This window comes from Gymnodraco acuticeps, unplaced genomic scaffold, assembly GCF_902827175.1.
Source record: "Gymnodraco acuticeps unplaced genomic scaffold, fGymAcu1.1, whole genome shotgun sequence".
Classification (NCBI taxonomy): Eukaryota; Metazoa; Chordata; class Actinopteri; order Perciformes; family Bathydraconidae; genus Gymnodraco; species Gymnodraco acuticeps.
This window is the reverse complement of record NW_022991970.1, coordinates 708,737-730,087: the sequence shown is the minus strand read 5'-3', so window position 1 is coordinate 730,087 and position 21,351 is coordinate 708,737. Positions and strand designations below refer to the sequence as shown.

At 39.9% G+C, this 21,351-nt stretch overlaps 1 protein-coding gene across 19 annotated transcripts in view; it reads right to left on the bottom strand.

The window, feature by feature from the left end:
• Nucleotides 1–21,351, bottom strand: part of cacna1c (calcium channel, voltage-dependent, L type, alpha 1C subunit) — a 222,324-nt gene that overhangs the window by 27,157 nt on the left and 173,816 nt on the right. For 12 of the 19 annotated variants that reach the window (XM_034200822.1, XM_034200829.1, XM_034200824.1 and 9 more), the window contains exons 12-32: nt 20,756–20,782; nt 19,231–19,391; nt 18,985–19,058; nt 18,693–18,844; nt 18,263–18,464; nt 17,678–17,798; nt 17,152–17,266; nt 15,278–15,413; nt 15,099–15,168; nt 14,592–14,724; nt 14,309–14,438; nt 13,509–13,568; nt 12,699–12,805; nt 9,815–9,902; nt 9,598–9,705; nt 9,461–9,513; nt 9,210–9,356; nt 8,366–8,567; nt 7,709–7,867; nt 7,451–7,561; nt 4,527–4,610 (exon numbers count right to left, since the gene is read on the bottom strand). In XM_034200822.1, the coding sequence (XP_034056713.1) occupies nt 4,527–4,610; nt 7,451–7,561; nt 7,709–7,867; nt 8,366–8,567; nt 9,210–9,356; nt 9,461–9,513; nt 9,598–9,705; nt 9,815–9,902; nt 12,699–12,805; nt 13,509–13,568; nt 14,309–14,438; nt 14,592–14,724; nt 15,099–15,168; nt 15,278–15,413; nt 17,152–17,266; nt 17,678–17,798; nt 18,263–18,464; nt 18,693–18,844; nt 18,985–19,058; nt 19,231–19,391; nt 20,756–20,782 (2,440 nt within the window). Of the gene's footprint in view, nt 1–3,624; nt 3,709–4,526; nt 4,611–7,450; nt 7,562–7,708; nt 7,868–8,365; nt 8,568–9,209; nt 9,357–9,460; nt 9,514–9,597; nt 9,706–9,814; nt 9,903–12,698; nt 12,806–13,508; nt 13,569–14,308; nt 14,439–14,591; nt 14,725–15,098; nt 15,169–15,277; nt 15,414–17,151; nt 17,267–17,677; nt 17,799–18,262; nt 18,465–18,692; nt 18,845–18,984; nt 19,059–19,230; nt 19,392–20,755; nt 20,783–21,351 lie in introns of all 19 variants that reach the window. The other 7 variants (XM_034200823.1, XM_034200842.1, XM_034200834.1 and 4 more) reach the window with 2 other exon arrangements.

The following is a 21,351-nucleotide window of genomic DNA, read 5'->3' as shown; positions in this document are numbered from 1 at the left end:
GTGTGAGTGAGGCATCAGGTTGTGAAGGGAAGGAAAGTTTGGTTGTAGGGAAGGAAAAATGATGGATAAAAGATGACGAGGATGAGAGGGAAAGCTGGGAAGGATAGAAGGAGGGAGGAAGGAAAGGAGGGAGGGAGGGAAGATGGCACCTATTAAAACTATGTGCAGATTACCTTACAGCTCAAATATGTGGGAATGTGTGTTTGTGTGTTACTTTGAGGGCTAGCTTGGTCAATTAAAGCATATTAAAATCTGAAAAATGCTTCAATAGGAAACATGAAATCAAGGCTGTGAATGAGAATCATATTCAATTGTAATCCTCCCTTCTTTAAAAATGATCCTATTAACTTCAGTTTCATTATTCATCAGATTTAGAGCATTTTAACATGGTTTGTAAGTTTAACCAAACAAAACATTCTGTTTGTAAATCAATATAGAGAATTCCTTAAAGGCTGAACTACAGTGTGGATGTGAGTTACTGCAGTTGCAGCTCATCTGATATATGAGCTCATTTTAAATTAGCATGAGCTGTTTCTCACATTACACGTCATGTTTTCAGAAAATGTCATCAGTTCAGTCAGTTCAATGGGCAACATGGGTTTCTTGAGAACTTTCTTTACAAGATTTGTGGTTAAGGTGCATTTGATCTGTCATGGGCCAGGATTAAACCATACTAACTACCTTATTTCACAATCCTTTTTTAAAATGCGTAGCACATAATAGGCTGTCCTCTTTGGATGAGTGACAGCATGAGACCCATGTTACCCAGCTTGCATTTCAGGTGAGCAAGCAGCACCGCAAACCAATGAGAGAGAAGACAGAGAGAGACAGAGATAAACATCCATAACAGAAGAGTAAAGTGAACTGAAAAAGCTCAGAGAGAGAAGAAGAGAGATGGAGAGAAGAAGAGGAGGCATTCCGAGTAGAGAGAAAGACAAGGAGGAGTAGATGCAGTTCATACTGGCATCCTCTGCAAGACACCGCTCGAAGCAAACCACTACAGATCTGTTCACACTACTTCTACTCATATCAAAAACAAAAAACGGAGAAAAAGAAACCAGATGAGATTTAAGAAGCACCCGCAGGTTGCTGGGGAGAATTAGAGACCCAGGATTTTAAAAGTATTCTGATTCGATGACCACAAAAAGCTAATCTAAGTCAGCAAGCACCCAGCAGAGCAGCGAAGGGGGTGCACTCATAAGAGAGATTTAAGCAATTTAATATTTACTAAAGGCAAAGTGAAAACATTTTAAAAGCTGGCCTGTTACTGCACTTCGCTGTGTACTTAAGAAAAGCAATGACAGGGAGGAAGATGTTGGAAAGCTGCTGCTATTAGTTTGTAACCTCATTGCACATTAAAATTCACTTGTGCCTCGTGAAATGCAGTAACAGGCTAAAATCTAAAATGTCTCAGTGACAGGGTCCTAGGTCAGAAACAGACGAGACTTCTCACAGGGTTAAAGTGCGGAGGGTTTCTTAAAAAAAATAAATAGAAAAAGGTAGCCTGAGTGTCATCACTCAAATTATTTAAAAAAACAACAGAGAAGAAAAAAAAAAGGACGTAGGGCCATGCCTTTAGGTTAGGGAAGGAGAGGAACATAATGAAACATTCAGGAATAACTGCAAACCAATCAACACAATCAAACCAAAGGCAAACTCCAAACCAAAGTGCAGCATCAGTGACTTGTATAGATGACAAAGATGTATATCTCTGGCCCATTGAACCTCAGTTAAATATACCTCATTATATATTATATACCTCAGTATGAAATAAATCAGGTTAATCAATGTCAAAAGTTCCATTGGCAACTGACTCAAATGATTTGTTTACCCTCGGACAGTCTTTTGTTAAGTGTCTACGTATATATTTATACACTCCTCTTTCCCTATATAAAAGCATTCTTGCTAAAAAAGATCTGATGCATACATTCAATGTGAAGCAACAACAGGATATAGAACATTTCAACTAGATTTCATCAATTTCATATGTGAATAAAAGATGAAATGTCCATTTAAAAAATACCCGGTGTGGCTTCCATGCAGCCTTGTCAGCCTCTCGTGGGGACAAATGGAGTCCCTTTCCAAAGGCCTGATGAACAGCTGCCATGCTCACACACCCCTGGGATACAGTAACCTTATTTGTATGCCTGCCCAGTTCTGTCTGAGGTGAATCAAACCGCATTCCACCATGGGGGAACATACCGGTGTACACATGTGCATATCCTTTCTTTGCTTCATGTCCTCAAATCGGCAGCATGTTGTGAGAGTACATCTAAACTTAATGTGCATCCACAAGTAGTCAAATGTTTCTATAATTGATGTGACGTAAGATGATGTAAATGTGTAGAAACAAAGTAAGGTGGTTTCTGTGTCTTCATTAGCTGAAACAAATGTAGTGTATATCAAAGTTAGACTCCCAGAGATCTCGACTTATTCAGCTTCACTGTCTGATCGTAGTACAGAATCATTTTCCTCTCCGGCAAACTGCACACACAGCAGAAACTATCCATTGTTAATGCTGAATGAAGAGTTAATACACACTGCCTGTTCTCCTGCTGAATAACGCATGAATAAAACACCAATTATCCCTGAAGTGTAAATACGATAGACACTCAACATTTGACTTGTGTTTGGCATATTCATTCTTATTCAGCCCCACTGTTGACCATAGGGCCCTCACGTCGATGCTAAATGAATTCATACATACATTTGCATACATTTCACAGGTCCTGGGCAAATCCATGTCTGGGCATTACTATTGTCGGATAAAATATAATACAAAATTCTCATTTGAATTTGATGTTTCTCTGGTGATTTATGAATTTAGAATGTTTCATGACCCTTGGGTCAAAACACTTGAGAATCTGTATTCAATATCTTTCCAGTAACGTTTGCTGCTTTGCAGAAATGCGCACTCTATCTGTAAACATGACATACAGTATCAGGCCTGGATATAGCACCTTCACATCTGCCATGCTATACAGTGTCCATCATGCCAGGGGAATGGACACTATCCCCTGTGGCGATGTTAAAAGATCAACTCAATGTGAAACCAAACCAAGTGCTAAGACAATGCAACAGGTTCAAGTGGTAAATGCAATAGTTTTTGAAGCTATTGATGTTTATCAGACTGAGGCATGAATACCTTTCTGAAGCAGTTTCAAATGTTACATAATCTATACAAAACAGGACTTGAATTAAGAGAATTCAAATTGAATTGCAGCCCAATTATTCCACTCCTGAAGATGAATACGCAGAAAGGGGAACTCAGGAAAGCTGTTTTGAAGCCTCCAGTTGTTATACAGAGTTAAAATAATAATGTTAGCATCCCAAAGGCCAACATATTAATGAATAAAGCTGACCCATCTAAAAAGTATTAAGATGTCATGGGTCAAACATCTCTAAGAACCACTGTAGCAAGCCTTTCTTTTGTTTCAAATGACTACGACATCTGGACGTTTTCACTGCCAGAGTTATTCAGCCGTCTGTTAAGCTCAAATGTGATGCAGCTGAAGTTTCCTAATCATCTGAAAGCATGCGAGATGGGTATCAGCACTCTGTCCGTGTGTGTGTGTGGGAATGGCAGAGCAGGCAGGCAGGAAGGGAGGGAGTTGGACTACTTACGTTAACCTCAGTGATCGCTATGTCAACAATGCTACCCACAACTATCAAGGCATCAAATGTGTTCCATGCATCAACAAAATAATGCTGCGTAGGGGTGGAGAGAACAGAAAAACAACAGAAGAAAAGGACAGAACATAAGACATTTAAAAAATGGAAAAAACAAAAATAAATGGAGAGAGGAGAAAAATAAGATAAAAAACATTATATACATGAGCATTGGAGTTTTTTTAGTAGGAGGAGAGAGGGAAAGAATCAACAAAATTCAACGGCAAAAAAAGAAAAGGAGGGGTCTTGAAAAGATGGACAGCAGAGGAAGAGCAGCGGAGATCGGTCATGCTTGTCCATGAGAGGAAAATGTCAACAACAAGAACAACAGTACAGAACAAATTCCAACAAAATCACAACCAAATAAAAGGCCCCTGTTGTTGTGGTTAAAATGATGTGTAAGTGTGTGATTAGTCAGCGAGTTAGTTCAGTTAGTGAGGGAATCAAACCTGAGGGTAAGTCACAGTCCGACAAAAAGTGGAGAAAAAACCCCGACAACACCTGAGATACTGTGAGGAAGCAGGACGCAAGACAGGAACCTTCTGTGCCCAAGCTAAACCCTGCCTCTACGTTTTAAGAAACCCATGAAGAAGCTTGGTCTCGCTCAGGAACCCTTTGTGGTCGGGGGTCCCCTGAGTAGCAGCGGCCATCTTGGAGTCAAGGATGAAGGGAGAGAAGTAGGAGAAGGAAGAAGAGAAAGAGGAGGCAGAGAGAGGAGAAGGAGAGATGAAGAGAAAGGACAACACAACACAGAAAGAGCCACCGAGGAGGAGTGTGGCGGGAAATGAAAGAAGAATCAAGAAGGCACAAGACAGAGAGAAAGAGGGAGCGACAAGGAGAGTGGGCATCATACTTACGTTGATCTCACTGAGAATGACGTCTATTATGCTGCCAATTACGATGAGGAAATCAAACACATTCCAGGGATCACTAAAGTACCCCTACACAGGATGAGGTGAGCAGGAGGAGGAGATGGAGGAGGAGGAGGGTAAGAAAGGTAGGTTAGAAGGAAAACAACATCTGCTGCCACTTCCCAGCCCTATTATGTGGGTATGAGGCTGTGCAGTACACTGAGGGGGAGAATCAGCTGATGAACCCACACATGAAAGGACACATTTGAATCCTAATCGACAGAATCAAACGGTTTCCTTTCCAGTATCTGTCCATCAGCTGGGTTTCCTGCTCTGTTATAGCGTGTTGGGTGGAAGTTATTCAAGTCTTCCACCTGCATCTTTGGCTGTTCTAGCAACGTGATTATACTGAAAGCCCACTTTGTGTGATTAGCTTGTGGAGGCCGATTCATCACCAGTAGTGGTATTTATGAAAAACATCCCCATAGCTTCAGGCCAAATGTGTTTCATTTAGGGTGGTAAAATACAAATATATTATATGTACTGTGAGGAGAGAGAACGTTTTATTTTCTGGTGTAAACTTGAGGGGAGAGCCAAGATCTAACGAGGGTCATTGTGAGACTGGGCTGGCACATGGCATTTTTAGAAACATTTCCATACTGTAAAGCAAGTTACTTTTCATTCAGACTGTGTGTTCTCCCATAGCATAGTATTACTGTGGACTAGGAAGGCGTATGTTGCAACCATTTTTGTGCCAATCTTTTGCAACAAGATAAGATGAAATATGAAAGCATTTGTGTGTCTAAAGATAGCTGGAACTTCGAACTGGTGGATAAGAAGGACCAATGTCTGGATAATGAAATGTCCTATTTTTAGGAAGTGTTATTTTACTCTGACTGCAACGTTTTAAAAACATTAAGTTTGCACAAATGAATACAACTCATTTGTATGAATCAAACTGGTAAAGTGGCAAAAAAGAAAGATGCGGAGAGAAAGTCAATCATAGTGAATCTACTTGAATCTGTCATCAGCACCTGAGGTATCATCTTAAAAGGTTATGTAAAAATAACAAGGCATCCTTATACGCTATAGTGGTTTGATGAAGTTGTTTGAGGTGTGACAATATTAATGTAAAAGCAGGGTCAAACATTAATAGAGTTTAGGGTTGGAATCTAAATGCTATTGCATGTAGTGATTGCATTTATTTGCCATACTAACGTCCCCACACATCAGTTATAAAACAGGAAGTGGGGAGGAAAGCGAACACAGATCATTCAAAAATATGTTCAGAACTAAACAACACTGTTAAGATCACACATTAAAAGGCATTAGCACACATTTTTCACATTATAAAAGTCTCCCAGCTGATTCCACATGTGCTTTGACGACTGCAATACCTGAAAATAAAAGTGTTAGCGGGTGATCCGGCTGTGTGTGCCGGAAGAGTTTACTGAAGTTAAAACAATGAGACAAGTAATGTCCTTAAGGGTGGGTCATTTTCAATACCAGGGTTCATTATGGCTTGGGAACATTTCCTCATGCGGCACTTCACTTTTTGACATAAATGAAATGCATGAAATGCATGAAAGAGGGAAAATAGGTATCAGTTTTTGTATTTTCCACTAAAAACTCAATTGAGTAAGCCATAATTAGCGTTAACATGAACTTATAGTTCACACATACTGTAATGCAGCGCAGCATGAGGTCATTTCCCAAGCCTTAAAAGTTCTCCTGCACATAATTGGTTATTCCAGCTGGAGCCGCCTGTGCATGAAAACACTGCAAGACATGCATGAAGTACATCCATCATCTTTTGATGTTATTATAAAAAGATAATATTATTTGATTCATCTTAATAAATCTTGATAAAAGAACACATTTTGTACAACATAATGTTGATTTAATAGCTAACTAGAAAAACTACATATAATTACGTTTTAATAAGTAGTGAGAAATCCAAGGGCTCCCAGATAATGGATTTGTTCATAAATGACATTCATTAATGCCAACAAATAACTTTGAGCAATTAACTTCACATAAATAATAAATGCAAATTCAAATTAATTCCATAACTGACTAGAAATAATGAATGAATGCATAAAACATGGAGTATTTGGAATGAAAAGTTCAGAATTTGGTTATAACGCACTGTTTATAATGCGCATAATGAGTCAAAGTGACACCGGCACCGTTGCCAATTATGTTGAAGGATAAGGTTAAAAAAAAAGAAAATGACTCTCAGCAGGCTGTTTAATTGAACTTCATATTTCACGTCTCGTTCTATTAAAGCAGTCAGTGAGCTGAAGCACAGAGCCTTTATGTGTTTATGTCAGTTTGGCTAATCATTATCTGTAAAAAGTCAAGCAATAACTGCAACGTTTCTTACACTCATCTTTTGATTAGCATTATGTGCTGTGTAACAGTAGAGAGCAGGGTGAAAATATGATATCAAACAGTTTTGTCTATTGATTCAGTTCAAGGATTTTCCACTAACCCTGCAGTAATAGGATGAAGCGTTCCCATCTGTTACTGTTTAAATAGCTGATGCACCAGGACGTTCTAACATTGGACCAATAAACCCACACAGCTTCATAGCAACAACAGCAGGAAAACAAGGGAGCAGTGAGATTAAAAGCCACATGATGCCGTCCACTAATCATGTTTTAGATCCATGACACGATAATTATCGTCTGGAGGAAATTACATGCGGATTAGGAACATACAGCTCAACATCAGTGAGCAGTTATTTCTAATGCAAAACCTCAAATGTACAGCATTAGACTACTTTATTATATCCATAGGTTGTCATGATTAGTAGTACAACTTTGTTTGATTAACATACTAAATGCAGCAGATACTTTTTATTTCTCTACTTTACTGCATCTACTAGACTGTTATTTTCTATGTCATAGCTAGAGAGGTGGACTTACCCTGGGTTTGAAGGCGATCAGTTTTAGGATCATCTCCACAGTGAAGAGTCCAGTGAAGAGCATGTTGAGGATGTTCATGGCATCATTGAAGCCTTTTGTCTGTCCATGATGCTGCAAAGACACATAAATGACTCGTTAAAAAGAAAGGGGGATTTGTGTGTGTGTGTGTGTGTGTGTGTGTGTGTGTGTGTGTGTGTGTGTGTGTGTGTGTGTGTGTGTGTGTGTGTGTGTGTGTGTGAGAGAGAGAGAGAGACTCACCTGCATGGCCAGACAGATGGTGTTGAGAAGGATGAGTGTGAACATCAGGTACTCAAAGTAGGTGGAGTTGACCACATACCACACCTTATACTGGTAGGGGTTCTTGGGGATGTAGCGCCGCAATGGACGTGCCTTCAAAGCGTACTCCACACACTGACGCTGTGACACACACACAAACACGTGAGCATACAGAAACATTTCGCCTGTTTCTCATCACTCCCCCTCTCTGTGCTCAGACCACCCTGGAGGAAGAGCTGCAGAATTGTCTTTTGGCAGTCTGAAAAAGCTCTTTCCAGCCCAGACTTCTGTTCCCTGCTCTGTGTGAATGTCCATGTTCTTGAATCATCACAGGAAACCCAGCTGCAGGGACTTGGCCTGGCTCCTTCATTAAGCTTTAGTCTCATCTTCTTTCTGAGCTGCTGTACTTCCCTCCTGGCTGCTCTCCTGGAGTGGTTCAGCCCTTAAAACTCAGGTTCAGCTTCCCATATCTCCCCCCCACTGCAGGGCATACATTCACTCTCCTTTGTGCCTTGTGAATTGCAAAATGACTTTCCCACTCCAGCCAAAATAGTCACTCTCCTTCTACTTCACCCTGAAAACACACATCTATCTGGCAGTAAATGGAAGTAAGTAATAAAAGACAGACAGAGACAGTACCTGGTTCTTATCCAGCTCACAGTTCTTATACTCTTGCTCTCCTTGCTCCTGGAATGTGACAATGACGAAACCGACGAAGATGTTCATCATGAAGAAGGCGATGATGATGATGTAGATGATGAAGAAGATGGAGATGACCACGCGGTAGTTGTAGATGGGCCCAACGTCCTCGGTGTGAGAGTCTATGGCTCGGTACAATAACCTGAGGGAGGGCAGGGAAGGAGGGACGAATCATTGAAGGAAAGGAGGAAGATGGAGATTGCAGGAGAGAAAAGGACTCCAGTGCACCGTTTTAATGAGTATAAAATACACTCTGCAGGAAACCCCAACATACTATATGTATCAAGCAACTGATATCTTCCTATCAGGACATACTACTCAGAGCTGTCAATCACTTCTGTTAACAATGCTAAAGGAGAAACACTACAGGCTATTAAAAGAGCTGCCTTGATGTATTGAAAGATGATTGGGACAGGACTCAATGTCAACTTAGTTAAAAAAGACGAGTATTGGTTATGAACTGTTATGCAAACATGTGTGTAACAGATGAACTTAGACTATTGCTAACCAGCATTATGTATGATTTGTGTGACATGGCAAGAGGGGGGGAGGGATGGTTGTCGTGGCCAAGGGACTCCCTATACATCTCCTTTTATTATTTGTTCTCTTTCTCTTTGTATTATTGTACATAACTTGTATCTGTATATGTGTCCCTCCGTGAGTGCTACTAGAAAAGAATAAAAAGTTGGTCACAAAAATAAATAAACACACTGTGTAGAAACAGTATGCAGGTCAGGATATATATATATATATATAAATGCATTTTTAGTTTTACGACACGCACTCTGGCCAGCCCTCGAAGGTAGACACAGCAAACAGAGCCATCATGCCTTGCAGGACATTGTCGAAGTTGAAGTCGCTGTTCTCCCACAGTCTCAGGGCTCTTTCAGGCTTCCCCACATCACCGTCCTTATACATAATGTAGGAACCCCTGTGGACACAAGCAGACACGCACACACACATCCACATGTATTATCAAGTAGTCATTCTATAAGGTAGAGTTCGAGCAGCTTGCGTGCAGGAGGGACCTCTCACCTGCACTCTGCATACGTTTGTTTGGAGCTGTCAGTACAGGTGAAGAACTTGCCCTGAGGGGAAAACATAGAGATTTAGTATTTAAATTAACCTGATTACGAAGCTTGTCCTTCTTCTTTCCCTCCTTTCCACTTTACCTTAAAGAGTTGTACTCCAATGCAGGCAAACATGAACTGGAGCAGCGTGGTGACGATGACGATGTTGCCGATGGTCCGGATTGCCACAAACACGCACTGCACTACATGCTGTAAAACACACCCATAATGATAGTGAAGTACAATAATGTGTATTTATTTGTTAAGAAGAGAGTATGTGTGTATTATGTGTTTTTGATATACGTGTGAGTGTTTTAACCTTTAGTCCTTTGGCTCTGTTGATGGCCCTCAGTGGTCTGAGCACCCGCAGGACCCTCAGGATCTTCACCACGTTAATGGCACTGGACCTGAAACACACATGGGGTTAACTATGCTCCAGGTTAACTGATGAAACACACATTTTTACACACATGAAGACATATTTGCAAAATAAGTTTTAAAAGCATTTTTTCAGCACAAACTGAAGAAAAGGTCAATAAACACACAAGTTAAAGAAACCAAAATGATCCGATAAAAGTGAACTGAAACACAACGAGAAGTATGACACAAAACTATAATGACTGTCTTTAGAAACAGGTAAAGGTCGCCTTCAATTCTGCAAAGTCAGTAATAATATGTGTGTGTTTTGTTTTTAAACATTACCTTTACAGAATGTATGCTTAAAAAAGCAATGAAACATGTTTAAAATGACTTACAACAAAACGCTGAATAGTATCTCTGATTTCTATTAGGGCATTGGAAGCAGTGCACTTTATTTGATCTAGCAGAAATCAGGTGGCCAAATAAAAATACTGGATTATAGTCAGGTTTAGTTCATTCTACTAACAAACATATCATATATTGACTGACATTATGGGTTTGTACGTGTTGATGAATGAGGAAAATAACATAACATGTGCACAATAGTAGGAACAATATAGAAAAAGTGTTTATGTATCAAACACACACATGTTTAACACAGATAAAGCAACACACAGACATGTACAGGCAAACAGAGTTATTGTGCTGTAAGAGTGTCAGTTAAAGCCAAATGCCAAACAGTGTGACCTTTCAAAGGAAGTGGAGTGAAGGAAGAGGTTTGAACATTTCAACCAAAAGAATCAAATGCATACATTGACATTTTGAATTTTACAATAGATATTTGGAAAAAGCTTGAGCATTGGTCCATTGTTCATCTGAACTTGGTCTTCATTATTACTATATGACGTCAACAGCTCTGAAACAAGCGAAAAACCTTCAGGATGTTCAGTTCACCGATGAACAAAATGCAAAAACTTTTTCCCAAAGTGTCACAAAGGAAAAAAGTGTATTCAAAATGTCAATTTATACTTTTAAGGGAGTGACGTTTTAAGAGGGTTAAAGGAGTGGTATAAAGGGAGTGACATTATTCTCTGTATACTTTAAAATAAAAAAAGGAAAGACCTGTTGAACAGTTCACACAGGAAGGTAACGATTAAAGGGAGTTAAAGGGAGCTCATGTTGAGCAGGATTTCATCAGCAACATATCACAGTCAAACCAGCTGTGGAGATATCCTGTAGTGATAGTACAAACTTCAACTCAATTTCAAACATGTCTTTAGAATATAAAATGAATATAACTACTAATGAATGTTGTTCAACAATAGCCCTGAGCAAGTCCTACATCAGTATATGATGGCATTTTAATGATTTATTCACTCAAATAAAGGCTTGTTTCCTTCCTTGTGCCTGGATCACATTTCTGTTTATCCTGAATATAGCTGTGCAAGCCACCTGATTTTTAAATCGTTTCCTAAGAAAGCAAACATGCAGTTTCCGTCCAGAGATAGGAAGTAAGGTGTTACATATCGGACACACTGTTCTTTCGTGTGAACTAATGTTGGACATATTACATGCTGTCCACACACAATATCACACAGAGCAGAAACACATCACGCTTTCTGTATGTGGTTTTCTGCATTTTAACTAACAAAAGCCTTGATAAACTTTTGCAATTTCCATGCTGTTTTTCTACAAAATTACTTCTATTTGCGCAGATACTTAAATGGACATTTAAAAAAAAGGATACAGATATACAGTATATCCACAGGGGATACTTCTATATTGGGTTGAAATAAATGCACTGAGGCGGTAGTAGACACTACCAGCACCTTCACAATTAATCTGACTGTGATATACCCAGAAAAAATCCCACACACTCACGATTTTAACAGGCAAAAACAACTGAGATTTCAGCATTATGGTGTCATTTCTACAGCCCAGAGAGTTCCGTTTATCCAAATGTATGGTAACTGAGTTTGCGCTGCCCCAAAATATATGTGATAAATAATCATATTGACATTTATTGGACATGACAGCTGAGTACAATATAACAGGACCCAGGGGGCGCCCCCCAGAAAAGGCAATCTTTGGCTCAAAACAAATGTTGCTGATAAGACCTGAAAGTGTGACGAAGCACAATCTTGTGTTTTTCCATTTATGATCAATACAGTGTAACCCCAATAACCTACGCCTGATGATAACATCACAGATTGCACTCTGGAGTTTATTTTCTTGCTTTGACTAAAACTCTCCAAGACCATAGAAATACCAAAAGCAAAAGAGTGACAGTTTTACACAGTTAAGGTGAAGGTCTGTTAAGGGGGTTATTAGTGCGGACTAATGTGGACTTACGTCGAGAAGTCATGTCTATTAAGCATTAGAGACAGAGAGTGTAGCATAGCATATTAAACATCAGAAATATCACAGCATTTCAAGAACAAGAAGCAGAGAACACATTTAGTAAACATCACAAAGAGAGAAAGGAATTGGGAGTAATGAAGTGTGAACTTGTTAGAGAACAGAGAGAAGTGTGAAGCATGGGGCAATTTACATTAACACATTTTTGTTCCCACTTTACAGCTTGATTTGTGTCTTCTTGGAAAGGACCAGTGTCTCATGCACTTGTCATTATCTGACTGACTGGTCCAGCTTTTGAACATGAAGCCACCCAAATGGATGTTTGATGATATTGTAAGCTTCCCTGATGATGTCGCTTGGAACTGCTGCCACATAATGTTAGATGTATCAGTGCACACTACTTGGACTGAAAGGCTAAAGCAGCTTATATTTCAAATGGGACGACAGTATAAAGCATGCATCAGGAGACGTTAGGCTGCACTCACTGTATTCCAGAGGAGATGAGGGACACACTGACAACCACCAGGTCCAGAATATTGAAATAGTTTCTACAGAATGAACCTTTATGGAGGACGGCCCCATAGGCTGTCATCTGTAGGGGTCAAAGTTCATATTTTAAAGAAGGATACAAGCACAGTTGAGTAAACGTACATTTTGAATAAAAGTAGATATAATACATTGTAAATATACTGTTAAAAGTAAAAGTCCTGCTTTCAAAATCTTACTTAAGTAAAAGTACTAAAGTATCGGCATCAAGTTACACTTATTAGTAAAAGTACCCCTTAGCACCCGTAATGGCCCAATTCAGAATCCTGTATATATATTGAGTTACCGGGTAACTATCATGATATTATCTGTTTTTATCACAGCTTGTGAATGTAGAGCTTATTGAAATACTCGATATACTGCTGCTGGGTGTCTTAACCTGTAAATATATGTCAAAGTGTATATAAGGAGGAAAATACTCAGGTAAAGTAGAAGTACCTCAAAATTCTACTTAAGTACAGCTCTTGAGTAAATGTACTTTGTTACTATCCACCACTGGTGTACAAATAAAATAAACAATTGAATAAGTGCTTTTGACCTTTATCTCTGAGCAGGCATTACATAATACATGCATGGTGTTTACTTTCTTTAACAACGGGTTTACTGCAGAGGAAACATACTTCTATTATTTTATTATAAGTCTACTTTATAAAAGATTGGGATCACATTCAATTAAAGCAAATCAATCACATGTACAACTTGCAGATGATACGTCCCAAATATGATGCATCATAAACTTTCTATACTACCTTAAGAATGATCTCAATGGTGAAGAGTCCAGTGAAAACATGATCTGCATATCCTAGGATCTGCAAAAGACAAACACAATAACAGCTTTTTGTTTAGAGGTACCATAGCATGAAACATAGACAGAAACGTGATAAAGTGCAGTTCTTCAGAGTTACAGCTGAACTAATGGTTAACTGTAGCATCGTCCTGGATGACTTCACCACATACTGAATTAATAATGATGAGGTTCAGCTCTAAGGTAATGAGGTTCGATTAGACTCAAATTCTACGAGTGAATAGAGCGTAAACTGAAAAACAGGAAGTATAATTCCATTAAAGTTTCATGCTAAGGTTAATTGAGGTAGATTTGTATACAGAAACTATACAATAGCCAAATAAAATACAATACAACAGATCTTTAGGGCATCTTGCTCACTGAGAGAATAAACAATACACAAAAACAGGAACAGTGCTCATTCTTCACATTGGTCTACAGCTTACAAATTACACCAATTAACCCTTAATAACATTTATATATAAGATTATAGTGTTGCGCTTTAAGTGTACACAGCTGCAATGGTCTTAAAGATTAACAGGTTCACATCTTCCTAACATGAAGCTAATCACAGTAGTACTCTGGAAGAAATGTCATTAAGTGTACCAGCCAGTCACAATAAGCTCTGCTTCCTCTATATGTTGCTCTCGGCTATAACCCATTTAGTACAGAATTCATTTTGATGGGCAACTAATGATGACTATAGTGTTTTCTTTGTGTTTATTCTATACCCTTACATTCATGTTCTTTTATGGTGTGTGTTACCTGGTTTCTGAAGGAGTCATTCTTGACCGGGTCCTCTGCGGCCAGACTGATGCTGCTCAGCAGGATGAAGAAGAGGATGAGGTTGGTGAAGATGTTGTGGTTGACTATCTTATGGCACAGAACCCTGAATCTGAAAAACAAAGTGAATTCAAACATATTTCATTCTCATGCTACAAAATGTATAGAACATTTGATATGATCAGAACATGACAGAGATGGGAATAGACACTGTGGGGGGGAGAAAGGCAGGTCGGCTGACTGCAGAACCACAGCCTGCTCTTACTTGTTATCGTGACCAAAGACGAAGAAAGCGCGGGCCTCAGGCATGGGAATGGCCTTCTCCTTCAACTGAATGTCGGAGAGTGGTCTCGGCCTCGGACCCACCGGCATCTCAGGCTCCTCCTCCTCATCGTCTCCTGATGAGAGGAAGGAAAAGGATAACAGTCAGAATAAATAAAATGCTGACAGGGGGTATTGTTGCCTTAGCAGAGGTAGCAAAGGATCCAAAGGAACAATTGGACTGAATCAAAATTCAATAAAGTACTTTAAAAAGTGTTGTTAAGCAGCTACTTATATTCACAGGTTCTTGGTACCAAGTTTCTATTCATATAACAATGGGACCCAAGACAGCATTTTTGATATATATATGAAGCAGTGTGAAATTAAAATATGTAATTATTCATATGGGATGAAAACTACTTTTTTAAGATGTTTGAGATGAGAATATTTATTTATTGGACACATAGACCTGTAGAGTTTTTGGCAAGTTTTCATGACAACCATGTGTTACCTATGTAGTCGTTGGCAGGATATGGGTTCTTCTCCTCACTCTCATCTCCACAGTAGTCACCTATGCTAATCTGCAGGGGGAGAGCATTGCATTCAGTAACAAGTTCATTAATTTCTCTAACAACACTTTTAGATAATTGAAGACTGCAGATACTCTAGTCTGTATGTGTGTTTCTGTACCTTTGTGGCAGTGTTGGCCTCTCCATCGGAAGTGATGGACTTCAGCTCTATCTCCTTCTTCTTCTTCTTCTTCTCCTTCTTCTTCTCCTCCAGGGGCAGCTTCTCGTTGGCTAGACGCTTTTCTGGGATGGCCAACCTTGAAAGACAGAATATTAACAGCTTTCCCCTGTCCTAACCTTAGCAATGTTAGCCCCATTTTAATCCACTAATGTGTAATGAATCACATCTAGATTAAGACCAGGAGAACAACAAAAAAACACTTAGATTTTTGTAATGAGGGGGAGTATTTCAATCCCAGGGGGTGGCTGTGCTTAGGGTTGGGCGATATGACGATATATATCGTGGAGACGATATTAGGTCTCCACGATATGCCTTTTCAGAGATATCATATCTATAGTGATAGTGCAGTTCATAGTGCACCAGGGTAGGATTTTCACGGCGGCCATGACGGTCGGTCTGGCCGTGAAGCCCCAAATTGTACGTCCTACGGCCACCATGGCCTGCGTGCCCCTGATACTGTTAACATCTCGAAGTTGCTTTTAAAAGCGTCAGAACAGTGGTTTCTGAACTGCGTTATGCTGCGTTCACAACGGACGCGATGCGAATATTCTCACCCTAACCGCTAGATTTTCACCGCGGCTGTCAGCTGTGTTTACTCCTGTCATTCAAACAGGACGAGCTGGAGAGGGGGCGGGGCTTATATGTATCCATGTAAATACTGTGGTGGAAACCAACTACGACAAAATTAACCTAATTTACCGTGATTTAATTGTAATACACGTTTCAAAATGATGCCGAAGTAACTACATACTGACAACGGTTAGTAAAAACCAAGCTGTCAGGATTCAGACAGTATTGCACTTCATTTATTGTCTTGGTTGATTCTGTTGGCTTATATTTTATTTTATCAATAAGGTATTTATATTGTGTTTCCCTTTTGAAACAGATGTTCAGTTATGCTAAAGTCTTTGATTGCACTTCAAGTCTAAAGTTTACATTTTAATTGTTTGGCACTGACTTTTCCTCATTGATGTTTTATGTTTAACTTAGTTATGTTTACTCTCCTTTTCATGCATATTGATGTTACATCACTGCTAGTGCTACCTAAAACAAAGTGAATTTTTATACTGAGAAACTGTGCCTTGAATATTTTATTTAGCAAGAGAGTGCACTTTACTTGGTGAAGAAACCAGTGTTAACGTTTGTTGTAGGGTGTAGGCCTACCTACTTGAACACTGAGGAAGCCATATCAACATTCCTGTTGAATTGTTCATTCAGGGATTCACTGCAGAATCAAAACCAGCTTGATGGTATTTTGGTCTGTTACTCCTTTTTATTTTAGTTTGTGTTACCTTGTAGGTGGTTGTACTGTTAAGTAACTTGAAAAACAACCATAAAATATCGTGATAAATATCGTCTATCGTGATACTGCTTGAAAAATATTGTGATATTATATTTTTCAATATCGCCCACCCCTAGCTGTGCTGATATCAAACCAAACAGATAGTGAGCAGGCAAATGTTTTTCCTAAGATCAATAGAGGTTGCAACCAAAAAGAAGACATGTAATGATTTGTCGAAGCTATTTTCCTCAGCTGCACTAAAATGTCACATTAACATTGCTGACAAATTGCCTTTGTCAGCAATGAGACGCTTAAATTACCCAATAAAAATGGTTTCGACACAAAAGCAAAGCAGATAAAATGTCAGCCTGACTTAAAACCATAATGACTCTGATTGCAAATCATTGTTAGTACTTTAATTTCAAGGCTCGAGTATCACCGCCCTTGAATCCTATCCTACCTTTCCAGGTGTCACATGCAAGAAGAACTTCTGTTTCTTCTCCCCAGATAACTGTCCACCTGTCTTTCTTACCTGGCCAGTTTTTTCCTCTCCTTCTCCTCTTCCTCTTCTTTCTGGGCAGATGTCAGGCTCTCAGCGTCTGCTAGATTGTCAACAGCGATGGCCAAGAAGACATTCAGTAGGATGTCTGTTCAGAACGGTGAAGCTAAGGATGTTGCTGAACTAACAGATCATCAGTGTGGATGATAGCAAGCAATCCTGGCCGGCTGAGTAAATTAAGAGTAACCTTTCTGCATCTGAAAGACACTGAAGTCCCAGCTGCCTGAGCAGAGCTTCTTTGACCTCCAGCAAACAGTTCTGGCTTCATGACTGTATCCCCATGCAAAACACACCCGCATCCTGCATCCTAAAGAGGGTTTGGATTTCATTCAAATCACATCAGCCACATTGTTATCTGTTTGATGGGATGCAGTTGAACAGAATCAGAAACACAATTTGGCTGTCAATCTTTGCTCCAGACCTTTGATTGTACACCAATTGCCTTCAGATCCACATGATACATGCTGCTATGTAATGTACGTATTTTATCTCAGGATACAGTTTCCGCAGATGAAGAGGATGATGAAGTAGATGCAGACCAGCATGCCGGGGAAGGACGGTCCACCGTACGCCATGATACCATCATACATCACAGAGTTCCAGTCCTCTCCTGTTAGGATCTGTGGATTCAGAAAAAAAAGAAATAAAGTTATGAAGAAGAAAAGCATTAAAAGTCTCACCCCTTTCACAGTTATTTATCTAATTCAATTGTAATACAAACTAGATTAGAGTATCTAACTTACATATGCCTAAACCCTGCACCTTATATGTATATGGTCTGAATCTGCACCTTATCAAAAGACATTTATTCATATTTATACATAACTAAGTACATTGATCTGAATTGTGTATTTATTGAAACCTCATGCATTTGACTACTCTTTGCACTTTCTGGTTGTATGCAAACTGCATTTCGTTGTACTCAATGACTTTAAAGTTGAATCTAAATCAAAATCTAAAATGAAATGACTTTCTGTACTGTAGAAATGTAGGTGTCAAAGTTCATCATTTCAAGTCAGGACAAGATGAGAACAAAAGAAAACACGGGAGGGAAACAAGAAGCAAATAGAGACATCTGCCTCACCTGAAACACGGTGAGCAGAGACTGGGGGAAGTTGTCAAAGGTGCTGCGTCGGGTCTCGTCAAAGTTGAATTTCCCCCCGAAGAGCTGCATGCCCAGCAGGGAAAAGATGATGATGAAGAGGAAGAGCAGAAGCAGCAGGGAAGCGATGGAGCGCACAGAGTTCAGCAGGGACGCCACCAGGTTGGACAGAGAGTTCCAGTATCTGGGGGGGGGGGGGGGGCACAGACGTCAGGTTTAGTACAAGTCAAAATAAACGAGGCCTTCATCAGGGCAAGTACAACATGGTTCACTTTGGTCTGTTTTTGATCCGTGTTGGCAAGTACTCACATGACCTGTATAGACCAGTAAGTCACATGTTTAAAGTGGACAGGAAAAGTGACATTGAAGACCAAGACCACCAGAGGGAACGACAACACATGTCTATACTAACCTGGTTATTTTGAAGATTCGCAGCAAGCGTACGCAACGTAGCACAGAGATGCCCAGAGGAGACATAACCTTGGTTTCCACCAGAATGGTTTCAAGAATGCCGCCACAAACTACAAAGCTGTCGAAGCGATTGAAGAGCGAAACAAAGTACGCCTGTGGAGATTTAAGACAGAAGTAAAACTTTAAGCGGAAAGTAGTGGAGGGAGGAGTTTCTCTTGAAAGTCTTTGAATGTATAACAAATATTTTCACATAGAACTTCTTTTTTAGAAAAATAATGCTGTGAGCCACCGACCTGCAGACCCAAACTGTACATCTTTAACAGCATCTCGCCAGTGAAGAGTGCTAGCAACACCTTGTTGGCAATGTCTACAGAGGAGGCAAGAAAGGAGATAAAAAAAAGGAGGAAGGGGTTAGAACCAGGTTAGAACAAGGAAATAGGGAACAGAATAAAAAGGGACAGCAAAGGAAGATTAGTGGAAAAGGAAAAATAATGTAGCTACAAACACAACAAATAGGGTGTATGTATGTGCTTACGTACCTTGTACATCAGTTAACCACTGAGGCTGCTGGTGATGTTCAGAGGCGATGGTAAGAGTGTTGAGGAAAACCAGGAAGATGACCAGCCAATAGAAAACCTGCGATTTGACCGCTGCCCGGCACTTCCTCCTACACTGCCTGTTCCACCTCCGAGAGTATCGACTGAGGAGGAAGAAGCGCAGATTGAGAGAGAGATGGAGAGGTGAGAAAATATGGGAGAGAGGAGACGTAGTGATGAGAAGGGAAGTGGGAAAACAGCAGAGAGGCAGTAATGAACAACGGAGGAAATAAAGAGGAAGATCACGGGCCCATGAAAGAAGAAATAAGGAAAAAATAAATGTTAAAAATTAACAAGTGAAGAAGAGAGTGGGAAAAAAACAGCAGAGGAGAGAGAAAACAAAGAAAGAGTCAGTTAGTCTGTCTGCAGCGTAGTGATGACATCACTCCTTGGTCGGTGGTTGTCTGTTTGAGAGCAGGAAATGTTAGTCACCCTCAAAGACGATTCACACCAGAAGGAGATATGCACCATTAGAGGGGAAAAGAACAACTGCTTATCCTGAGGAAATGATTGGAGGCTCAAATTTAGACGGATGTGTGCTATATTGTAATTCAACTATAAGGAAAGATCATCAGTTTTAAAACTCTATTATGTCTTCTATTTAGACATCTGAACATGAGCATTTTAAGCTAATGTGCTCTTTTTCTGCCCTCTAATAAATACACTTTATTGATTTGAATAATTGCCAGCTTCACGTCCACTCAAGGGTCCACTTAATTTAATACCTACACTTGTTCGAACAACTGACATTTTTCCAGACCTTAGTTAGTGGCCAAAAAGGAAAATGACAACAATTCTGATATTGCTAAGATAAAGGATTGCACTACACGCTTTCACAGCCACTTAAGTAAGAACATCTATCCAACCAAACAGCTTTTATCCATAGCCACGTAATGGATCCATACCACAACTGCCCAAATCAATTATCTGTCTTTTCCTTGTTTGAGAGTATATGAGTATATTGATGATTTGTACTTGACCCCTTTCTCTATTGTCCCCCTGCAGCACCAGAGATTTGTCAGCATATGAACACAGCTAACCAGGAAGTGTAATTATTCCCTGCTTATACAAAATTCATGTTTCTTCTGTTTGAGTGTGTGTGAGCTATTTAGAGTCACTTATGGCACACAGCGGCTTTGGCCATGATGCACACACTGAATGTTACATGAGACACGACTCACAGCAACAGAACAAGCGGACATGCATTGTTACAGAAAGACACATGTCCCTTTAATGTCTGTGATGTTATTTTTGAAACATCTTTTGAGGCTCTTCAAAAGAACCTTAGTTACAAAACGTTGCCAATATGAACATGTTTCTGTCTCTAAAGAGGACAAAACACCTCTTGGTATTTTAATATAGGTTGGAAAATGTCTGTTTTAGGAATTTGGGGATAATATAAGTACCACAGCAGAAGAGACATTAGAGAAGGTGGATTAAGGGACTATGGTAAACAACATGTACTAACCTGAACTTGGATTTGGAGATCCTATTTCTGGAACACAGAAAACAGAATGGAATTATACACACACATAACACACATATAGACAGGTACACAACATGGAAGGGGTGTTTGGAGAGGGATATTTGATCTTGAATTGACATTTGTAAAATCAATTTTTTTGAATCAAATCACCCCAAGCAAACACATACAGTGGCATCCAGTCAAGTGAACAATAAAAGCTTTACGTTTGGATTTCCTCCAATCACTCCTGGTGTGAAAAAACATAACTTATAAATAGACAAATGTCTGTAGATTGTTCACCACTGTAACAACAAAACATACAGAGTACGGAAGACAAGAGATTATGGAAGATTTGATCTGGACGGAGAAGAAAAGAGGAGAGGAAAGGGGAGGAAATGGAGCCAAGAGGGGCGGAGCAGGGGGAGTGGGGTAGGGGACCGGGGAGGGGGAGGGGACGGGAAAGGAGAACAGAGGAGAGGGGAAGGGGAGGAAAGGAGACAGAAGCGAAGGCGAGGAGAGGCGAGGAAAGGGGAGGAAGGAGGACATGAGGAGAGGAGAGAGGGAGGGGGAGGGGAGGGGAGGGGAGGGGAGGGGAGGGG